This window comes from Salmo salar, chromosome ssa18 (assembly GCF_905237065.1).
Source record: "Salmo salar chromosome ssa18, Ssal_v3.1, whole genome shotgun sequence".
Lineage (NCBI taxonomy): Eukaryota > Metazoa > Chordata > Actinopteri > Salmoniformes > Salmonidae > Salmo > Salmo salar.
The window spans coordinates 28,559,862-28,570,819 of NC_059459.1; the positions used below are offsets into that span (position 1 = coordinate 28,559,862).

A 10,958-nucleotide genomic window follows, 5' to 3' on the forward strand; every position below is an offset into this window, starting at 1 on the left:
TATGAATAAAATAATGAGCTAATATTGCACAATCCAGGTGTGGAAAGCTCTTAGACTTACACAAGATGACTGACAGCTTTAATCGCTGCCAAAGGAGTTTAACATGTATTGACTCAGGGAGCTGTATGCCACAACACATTTTTTTTTCGTTATTTAATTTCAATATATATATATATATATGTATATATACTGCTCAAAAAAATAAAGGGAACACTTAAACAACACATCCTAGATCTGAATGAAAGAAATAATCTTATGAAATACTTTTTTCTTTACATAGTTGAATGTGCTGACAACAAAATCACACAAAAATAATCAATGGAAATCCAATTTATCAACCCATGGAGGTCTGGATTTGGAGTCACACTCAAAATTAAAGTGGAAAACCACACTACAGGCTGATCCAACTTTGATGTAATGTCCTTAAAACAAGTCAAAATGAGGCTCAGTAGTGTGTGTGGCCTCCACATGCCTGTATGACCTCCCTACAACGCCTGGGCATGCTCCTGATGAGGTGGCGAATGGTCTCCTGAGGGATCTCCTCCCAGACCTGGACTAAAGCATCCGCCAACTCCTGGAAAGTCTGTGGTGCAACGTGGCGTTGGTGGATGGAGCGAGACATGATGTCCCAGATGTGCTCAATTGGATTCAGGTCTGGGGAACGGGCGGGCCAGTCCATAGCATCAATGCCTTCCTCTTGCAGGAACTGCTGACACACTTCAGCCACATGAGGTCTAGCATTGTCTTGCATTAGGAGGAACCCAGGGCCAACCGCACCAGCATATGGTCTCACAAGGGGTCTGAGGATCTCATCTCAGTACCTAATGGCAGTCAGGCTACCTCTGGCGAGCACATGGAGGGCTGTGCGGCCCCCCAAAGAAATGCCACCCCACACCATGACTGACCCACCGCCAAACCGGTCATGCTGGAGGATGTTGCAGGCAGCAGAACGTTCTCCACGGTGTCTCCAGACTCTGTCACGTCTGTCACATGTGCTCAGTGTGAACCTGCTTTCATCTGTGAAGAGCACAGGGCGCCAGTGGCGAATTTGCCAATCTTGGTGTTCTCTGGCAAATGCCAAACGTCCTGCAGGGTGTTGGGCTGTAAGCACAACCCCAACCTGTGGACGTCGGGCCCTCATACCACCCTCATGGAGTCTGTTTCTGACCGTTTGAGCAGACACATGCACATTTGTGGCCTGTTGGAGGTCATTTTGCAGGGCTCTGGCAGTGCTTCTCCTGCTCCTCCTGGCACAAAGGCGGAGGTAGCGGTCCTGCTGCTGGGTTGTTGCCCTCCTACGGCCTCCTCCACGTCTCCTGATGTACTGGCCTGTCTCCTGGTAGCGCCTCCATGCTCTGGACACTACGCTGACAGACACAGCAAACCTTCTTGCCACAGCTCGCATTGATGTGCCATCCTGGATGAGCTGCACTACCTGAGCCACTTGTGTGGGTTGTAGACTCCGTCTCATGCTACCACTAGAGTGAAAGCACTGCCTGCATTCAAAAGTGACCAAAACATCAGCCAGGAAGCATAGGAACTGAGAAGTGGTCTGTGGTCCCCACCTGCAGAACCGCTCCTCTATTGGGGTTGTCTTGCTAATTGCCTATAATTTCCACCTGTTGTCTATTCCATTTGCACAACAGCATTTGAAATGTATTGTCAATCAGTGTTGCTTCCTAAGTGGACAGTTTGATTTCACAGAAGTGTGATTGACTTGGAGTTACATTGTGTTGTTTAAGTGTTCCCCTTATTTTTTTGAGCAGTGTATAAAATTCTTCCACTTTTACATTAGAGTATTTTGTGTAGCTTGGTGACAAAAAAAATACAATTTAATAAATTTTAATCCCACTTTATAACACAAGAAAATGTAAAGAAGTTCAAGCGATCTAAATACTCTTGCAAGGCACTGTATTTATGGGAATGGGATAAAGCAGAAGACATTTCTGTTGGACAGTCATGTACTTTGGACAATAAAGTAATCTTCCTTTGTTATCAATGTGATTTCAACCATGTACAACCACGTGTGATTTCAGCCACGTAAAACCACGTGTGATTTCAGCCACGTAAAACCACGTGTGATTTCAGCCACATAAAACCACATGTGATTTCAACCATGCAAATGTTTGAAGTAAAGACAAAATAGAGAACAACAGCATAATCTTCAAGGAACTTTATTGATCTTGCTGTAACAGTGTCCAATGGCATTGGCATTTCTCTGAAAATAAAGTTATTTCAAATCGTAAAACAGAAGTTAGGTTTCTTGTTTCAAATCTTTTTTAGGAAAAAAATACAAATGAAAAAAAGCCCTCCATGTAGAACAAAACTGGCCTCAAGCTGGTTTCCCATAAAACAATTGCTGCAGGCCTACTTCAAAACAAAAAGATACAATCCTAATCCAACAGAAACATGTGCAATTCAAAATGGATACAATCGCTCCATATGTTTAACACTATAAACATTTTCCACATTAATAGACTGGGATTTCATAATTTCTCATAAAGCCAAATAACGGTTTCTCTCCTTCAATCAAATCCAATAATTACATTTAATATATATATATATATATATATATATAATCTGAATAAGAGATGACCCAGAGATGGAATGAAAATGTGGTTTAATTGCTGACAGTTTTAGTTATGGTAACAGTACGATCATCTAAAACAATAATGGCCATGATTCAAAGCCTCCCCTTTTAGAAAGCCCATAGTCTTAGCTGCTGAAAGAAAAAGAAACTGAATAACAAAATAAAACTGTCTTTAAAAAATGTATTTAAAAAAATATTTATTTTCAAGTGCTAAATACAAACATAAAAGTCTGTTTAAAATATATCTATTTTCTGGTTGAGGGTCATTTGAATCAGTAGACAAGGAACTCCATTTTAGTCGCAACCTTTTATCTTGGTATGTAATGCGTAAGGCATGGGGTAGAGACACTTAGCACAGTAGACTGAAAGAAGAAGAGATTAAGGTAAGAAAGACGGTGGAAGTGTAGTCTATTACCTAAACGAGGGATATCTGTAATACAGTATCAACGCCTGATGAAAAAAATGGTCTCAGCTCTTCCTTTCATGTCCATTTGGTATTTGACATTGAAAAAAGTTAAATGTCAAGATAGAAGTAATGTATGTAATAAAATGCATAGAAAAATTGTTGGAAACGATTCATGTTTTCAAACTTTTTCCTGTCTCATTTTCTAATAAATCTCAGTGTTCTTCAACAGTTTATGTAGTTCATTCAAATGCAGCAAATATCAGACTGTTTAAACCTAACTATTGTCTTGTAAGTAATGTATCAATTAATTTGCTCCTTCCATTTGCAAATCTATCAAATCATCACCACAAACCAAAAGCCCAATCTTCATAAAATCCCCCAAAAAAGACCCAAATCACAACATAAAGTCAGACTTGTATTGGTGATGGATAATTCAAGGCTTGGAATGACGATGAAATTCTCAGCTAATCTGAAGAATAAAAAATCTGTCACATCGTCCATATTAATTTAATTGTTGGTAACCTAACGTACTACAAAACAGGCAGCTATGAGACCTTGGAGCATATTCAGTCATTTAAAAAAGAAATGAAAATGTAAACCAAACTATTTGTTTATATCAATCCCTTTGACTGAAGATTCTAAGGCCGGTACTTTGCTCTACAAAGTAGTACAAGTAGTAAATGTTGCACAATTTCCTGGGCCCCATTATAAAAAGTCTGAATTGGTAAAGAAGGCTTTGTTTACAGTGTGCTCTGGTAGTACAGACATACAGAATGGACATCTTAGATTACTGCATTGACTTGGGCATCAACATTTAGTTAATGGGTAAGAATATCTCTGGTTACCTTGTTTTCAGACCCTTTCTCTTTCTGTGTGGCTGAAGTACATACAAATATGCCAGTTGTAACCCTGAGACCAGTTCGAATAGACCAGCAGTCTTCCACTAGGTCTCAGGGTTGGCCATAGCCTGGTAGCCCAGTTGCTTTGTACTGTAGCCAACGCCTCTGTGTAGTTTCGTTGTCAAGCCAAACTATGGCTTGACAACGATAGAAGAGTTGGCTACAGTACATGAAGACTGCATTCCAATATCCCACAACTATACCACTTAGGGGAATACATGTTAAATACATTGCTTCATTCTAAGTGGTATCCTAGCATGGACATCGAAACAGAGCCACCGTATTATATGGTATAGTTTATCCACATGGTTTACATACATCACACCCAGCAACGGCGAGACAGCGAGACAGAGAGCTAAAGAAGATGGCTGCCATGAGTGACGTGAGGGCTCACAACATTGGTTTCTACAAGCCAAGCCACTGGTGCACAGCACAGGTACAAGGTTAGTTCCTTCTTCTGTTGTTCCGTTGAGGTTCCTCAGGGGTGGTTAGATGTCCATCTCAAACTGAGCGTCCTCACCTTCAAACACAAGAACACAAAATGTAACCAACAGTGTACTCTAAAGCATTGTACTCTATACTACGATGGAAGCTAGACCAACTTAGGCTTTTATAAAGCTAGCCAGCCACATTCCAGCTCAGGCTTCATCTATGTTATGAAGGTGGATATTGATCACGCAGCTGGCACTACCTCCAGCAGGCTTGTAACTGCCCGTACATGTTGCACATGGCTAGCCAAACAACAAAATATTATTTTAGAAAATGCTGGACCATCAATCCATGGGCGAGTCAGTGACACATTTTAATCAACATGAAAAAATATTATCTTGCAAATTCAGCAGGCTATGGTGTGAAATAGGCTGGAAGAAGTGCCATCCTTTTATTACGTATCATTAATGTTGTCTTTAATTACGTATCGTTAATGCCATCTTTCTTTTATTACGTATCGTTAATGCCGTCTTTCTTTTATTACGTATCGTTAATGCCGTCTTTCTTTTATTACGTATCGTTAATGCCGTCTTTCTTTTATTACGTATCGTTAATGCCGTCGTATCTTTAATGTTGTCTTTCTCTAATTACGTATCTTTAATGCCGTCTTTTATTACGTATCTTTAATGGCGTCTTTCATTACGTATAGTTAATGCCATCTTTCTTTTATTACCTATTGTTAATGCTGTCTTTCTTTCATTACGTATCGTTAATGCCGTCATTGGTGTGCTTATCAATATACGAGCACCTTTTCCCCCCTCTCTGATCGATAACATAATTAAGTCATACCAAAGTTTGACCATGCGTGAACTTTCAAATGCATCCTGTCATTACCAAATGTGTAATGTGATAGGTATTCTAATATTAAAATGGCTAGTAGTAGCAGCACCATAGAGGTACATGTATGGACGGTTTTCTGAACCCAGATTAACCTAGTCCTGGACTAAAGCGCACTTTTAATGGAGTTTCTCGGTTGCTTCTTTGTTCAAGACTAGGCTTAATCTGTGTCTGGGAAACCTGCCCGTTATATATTCTAACAATACTTCTCTGTGTAATAGTAGCCTACTGACCAGTGGCTGTCTTGCCATGACTGTTGTTGGGTTTGATGCGGTTGTTGACCTCGTTCCTCCCGTTCTCGGTCAGGACGTTGAGGCTGGTCACCCCGGGAATGATGGGCAGGTGAGCCGGGGGGGTCTGGGCGATGGGGGAGTTACGCCTGTCCAACAGGAATTTACGGTCGTAGATGATCCGGGTCCCTACGATGGAGGAGAGTGATTATTTAGTAACATCATTGGCATATTAGTTCCAACCGTTGACTGTATAGAAATAAGGTGACAACATATGTATTACAAACCTGCTTTAGAGAACTGGTACACCATGTGGATAATAACATGTTGATTACCGTAAATTCCGGACTATAAACCGCAACTTTTTTCCCAGGCTTTGAACCTCGCGGCTTAAACAATGACGCGGCTAATATATGGATTTTTCCCGCTTTCAAATTTTTTTTCAACCAAAAAAAACCCACATTCTGTGATGTGCTCAGTTTTTTGGCGGCATGAAGCTTTCATTAGACCAATGAAATTGCCGAACGGGTTAAGGTCAAACAACTTTTTGGTTTACTGTTTAGATTAAATCGAGCGCTCTCAAACTTCCCATCATTCTGATTACGGTAGTCATTTTGTCACCCTCATCATGGCAAAGACACGGAGAAATGCATATGATGCAGCTTTCAAGTTGAAGGCGATTGATCTGGCTGTTGGAAAAGTATATAGAGCTGCTGCATGGGAGCTTGGTCTTAATGAGTCGATGATATGACATTGGAAACAGCAGCGTGAGGAATTGACTCAGTGCAAAAAGACAACTAAAGTTTAGTGCTCATTTTTTATTTTTTGTTACAAGCCGTGTTTCGTTAAAGCCTATTTATTTTTGTTACAAGCCGTGTTTCGTTAAAGCCTGTGTAAAGTTCATTTGTTTCAATGTACCGGTAGGCACCTGCGGCTTATAGACATGTGCGGCTTATTTATGTTAAAAATAAAATAAAAATGTAATTCAGTGGGTGCGGCTTATATTCAGGTGCGCTTAATAGTCCGGAAATTACATCTATAACAGTCATTGTTTCCTTCAATTTACCATCAATCAACATGCAATAGTGTAGCACTGTGTAGCAGTGCAAATATCGGCCAATCAAGGTCAAATTTCATTAATCTGTTTTCTTGTTTTGCACATTTCGTCCTGTCATCATTAGTGGGTGATGACAGTCACAGAACACAAATATCTGTGACTAGAAGGGGCAAGAGCATAAACCGTTCAGCTCTCTATATATTTAAAGACCCATTTTAAACAAAAGATGACGTATGTTGTGCACAACACTGCCTAGGCACCTGACTGTCAAAGTGGTGGTGCACAATTAGCTGTAGCTCAGTTGGTAGAGCATGGTGTTTGCAATGCCAGGGTTGTGGGTTCGATTCCCACGGGGGCCCAGTACGAATAAAACATTAAAAAAAATGTATGAAATGAAAATGAAATGTATGCATTCACTACTGTAAGTCGCTCTGGATATGAGCGTCTGCTAAATGACTAAAATGTAATTATTTTTCATTTTTCACAATTTCCTGCAATTCTACACAGGGTGAATCCATATTTATGAATAGAACACAACTATTTTACTTAAGTTCTACCACAATAAATGATATAAAACTCCAGTACTCAAATAAACATTTTAAAAACACAATATACAATATACAGTATCTATCTATACACCAACAGTGCACAACAATGCCTCATTTATCATAACCATTACAGATAAATCTTACTTGCTAAATTGCTCCATATATATACACAGTACAAGTCAAATGTTTGGACACACCCTACTCATTCCAGGTTTTTTTTTTTTTTAAACTATTTTCTACATTGTGGAATAATAGTGAAGTCATCAAAACTATGAAATAACACATATGGAATAATGTAGTAAGCAAAAAATTGTTAAACAAATCAAAATATATTTTATATTTGAGATTCTACAAAGTAGTCACCCTTTGCCTTGTTAACAGTTTGATTGAAACCCATTTTTTTTTGTTATATCCCTCATGTATGGTCTTTCAAAAACCAAACGTGAGAGACATTGTGGTTAAATCTGATTACCCACTAGAGAAAAGGGAAACTTGCTTGGACAAGGTTTCGGAGGGTAATTACAAATGTGGCCAATGTGCTCAACGCAGCTTCACTTACAAATGCTACTAATTTACCCACCCCCGCACAGGACAAAGATTTAAGATCAAAGGCCTGATTACCTACATGTCCACCAATGTTATTTACATGTTGAAATGTCCTTGTGGTCTGTCTTACATAAGGAAAACCCATAGAAGCCTTAAGACACGGATCACTAAGCACCGCAGCAATATACGGGCAGGTGAGACAAACAATCCGGTTGCTGTTCATTTTGTACAAGCTGGACATCCTATTAGTTCTCTGAGATACATTGGAATAGAAATGGCCAAGATGTCACGCAGCGGCGGGGACATTGAGGAAACTTCTTCAAAGGGATTCTTTCTGGATCCACAGGCTCAGCACATCCTCCTCTTGGCCTTAACTAGGAGTTTGACTTGAAACCGTTTTTATAGTTTCAAAATGTCCAAATTATAGTTTTTATTTGGTTTTATCCTAATTGAATATTGTATGTATATTACTGTAAATATTGATCACATTCCTTGTGTATGATCATATATTTTAATACATTGAATGTTAATATTGTGAACCTCTGTTATACATTTTTTACCTCCTGTTTCAGGAAGGGATGTCACTGAGTACAGCCCCTATATATAGGACATTTCACCCCCCACCTATATATGGATGCCTGATGAAGAACTAGGTTTTTGTAAGAACCTGGAAAGAGATTTCCAACGCCCTCCTTTTGTGATGAACATGATTTTGTTGGCTCTAATTCATGTTCAGTCAAAATGTTCCTCTCTTAATATTGTCAAGATAAATGTTTTATTTCAGAAAGACATTTCATCCTGTATAGTATAATAATTTTACCAATACGTTATTGAGCTCAGTTCTGGGGTGGAAATATTATTATTATTTTTTTTTCCTTTTAAAAAGTCACCAGAAACAATCTTTTCAGTACTTATCTTGTACATATCTTGTTTTAACCACGAAGCGGCCACGGTGCACTCACATATAGGGCTCAGCCATGGACTGTTACTTTTGTGACTGAATGAAAACATCTTAACAATGTGACTTTAGTGATTGATGTTGTGAAAACAGATGGCAAAAATGCAGAATGGTGTTAAATGCCTGTAAAGAGTTTGGGGGAGAAATGTTACATGAATAAATCTGTGAAATCATTAGGCCTACTGATTATTTCTAAGTATCTACTTGTGAGTTACCAGATATGCAGTTTTCTACAAAGATGCAACCTTTGGCAGGCTGATGGAAGGCTACTCTGGGTCAGTGGGAGATGTCAATTGCATAGTCCTCACTTCCTCCTCAAAACCCACTGGATGAGAAAGCCAGAGGTCCCTCCCCTCTGACCTTCTCCTCCAATTGGTTTTGAGAAGGAGGCGAGAGAGCATGAGCAACCTCTACGATGCGGTTGAGCTAACGTAGGCTAATGTGATGAGCATGAGGTTGTAATTAACCAAAAAAAAATCCCATGACATAGACATATCTGATATGGGCAGAAAGCTTAAATTCTTGTTAATCTAACTGCTCTATCCAATTTACAGTAGCTATTACAGTGAAATAATACCATGCTATTGTTTGAGGAGAGTGCACTATTATGAACATTAAAATTAATAAACCAATTAGGCACATTTTGGCAGTCTTGATACAACATTTTGAACAGATATGCAATGGTTCATTGAATCAGTCTAAAACGTTGCACATACACTGCTGCCATCTAGTGGCCAAACTCAAAATTGCGCCTGGGCTGGAATAATACATCATGGCCTTTCTCTTGCATTTCAAAGATGAAGGTACAAACATTATTAGCTTTTACCAGATCTAATGTGTTACATTTTCCTACATTCATTTCACATTTACACAAACATCAAAGTGTTTCCTTTCAAATGGTATCAAGAATATGCATATCCTTGCTTCAGGTCCTGAGCTACAGGCAATTAGATTTGGGTATGTCATTTCAGGCGAAAATTTAAAAAAAGGGTCCGATCCTTAAGAACTTTTTAAGATTCTCCCAGAGGCTGCGATACAGTGAAGCCTAATCATACATGCCTGTGATCATCATGATTCTTACAGGCAAAGTGAAATGACAACACCCGGAGTGCATCGGACATGAAACAACGATACAAATGTCACAGCACAACCTAATAGATACAATATTTTATTTTGCAGGTGCCTTTTCGTTTTAAATATCAGTGGTGCAACTACTGCTTTCTAACTGCACTGAACCAATACAATGGCGCGCAGGAGGGAAGGACATTTTTCATGTTGGCAAAACCAGTTGGCGACAGGGGAGCAAAATGCAATCTGTTAATTATTATATAAAATGGACATATCTATTTTTAATAGAGACTAGCTCAAAACATGACTAATTATTGAAAATGACACAATCGAGCATAAATCAGAGGCGACTTAGCAGGGTGGGCTCAATGTAATGGCAGGAATGGAATTTATGTTTGATGCGTTCGATACCGTTCCATTATCCGTTCCATTACAGCTATTACAATGAGTCCGTCCTCCTACATCTCCTCCCACCAGCCTCCTCTACAATAAATCATCTATTGCATTGTTATGTAGACAGCCACCATGATTTAGAATCACTGCTGTTGAACACTAACCAACCAAACGGGACTGCAGGGGCGGGACAAACAAGCAATAATATGCAATTTATAAATTTGTGTTGGTTTTACCTCCCGGAGTGGTCGAAAATAAAGTGCCTCCTGGGGTTGTGCAATAGTCATGAGGTAGCTGCGTTGTATCGTTGATCAACACCGTCCTGGTCGGAATGACCCTGCTCTCGCTAAACTGACGACTGGTAGACGACGACATTTCACCCCCGGTTTAGTGACTGGTCAGACGGTGTTGTAATCTGTAGGTGGTTGATGCCTAACCCGACGGACGGTGGAACCCACGGCCTTTTCTCTTTCTCTTCTTATCTCTTCCCAAGTCTTTCTTGTGGCTCCTCTCGTCCTCCCAGCCGTCAGCACAGCCCCACTCCTTCCGACAAGCAGGAAGAACAACAACACAAGGAGACCGGATATGACGTTGTAGAAGAGTAGCCCCGCTGTCGCCTGGTGGAGCTATTATGCAATGACAAACGATAAACAATGATCACAGTTTTCAAACAGAGAGGAAGAGGCAAAGCGAGAGGGTTACGCCGTTTCTGGGTTTAAGCAGACCTAAGCTTGTCGCCTGCCGGGACAACTAACTATTTTTACAGTCTTTAGCTGTGTTCGAATACCCATACTAACATACTGTATACTTAATGAGTATATACTACAAGTTAATTTTAGTGTACTGTAAACGAACGGTAACCTTTCAGTTGAGCATACTAGCGCTTCGCCTGTCTATCAGAAGTTGATGCTGTTGCTATACAACCTCTTACTAGCTT

General features: G+C 39.8%; 1 protein-coding gene across 1 annotated transcript; it reads right to left on the reverse strand.

Annotated features, from left to right (window-relative positions):
* Window positions 1-2,158: 2,158 nt before the first annotated feature.
* Window positions 2,159-10,600, reverse strand: LOC106577217 (eukaryotic translation initiation factor 4E-binding protein 2). Its single transcript, XM_014155124.2, has 3 exons — window positions 10,258-10,600; window positions 5,455-5,640; window positions 2,159-4,415 (listed from the first exon to the last, which is right to left on the reverse strand). Exons 1-3 carry the CDS (start codon window positions 10,394-10,396, stop codon window positions 4,384-4,386), a joined length of 357 nt encoding a protein of 118 aa, XP_014010599.1. The 5' UTR covers window positions 10,397-10,600; the 3' UTR covers window positions 2,159-4,383.
* Between the last annotated feature and the right edge of the window lie 358 nt (window positions 10,601-10,958).

What these genes read in the sequence shown, in the direction of transcription:
- LOC106577217 (XM_014155124.2), bottom strand. Translation starts at nt 10,396, where the DNA reads ATGTCGTCGTCTACCAGTCGTCAGTTTAGCGAGAGCAGGGTCATTCCG. An exon ending in ATTTTCGACCACTCCGGGAG is followed by an intron (nt 5,641 to 10,257) that starts GTAAAACCAACA and finishes CCTCCATCGTAG; the next exon opens with GGACCCGGATCATCTACGAC. An exon ending in TCATGGCAAGACAGCCACTG is followed by an intron (nt 4,416 to 5,454) that starts GTCAGTAGGCTA and finishes TTGTGTTTGAAG; the next exon opens with GTGAGGACGCTCAGTTTGAG.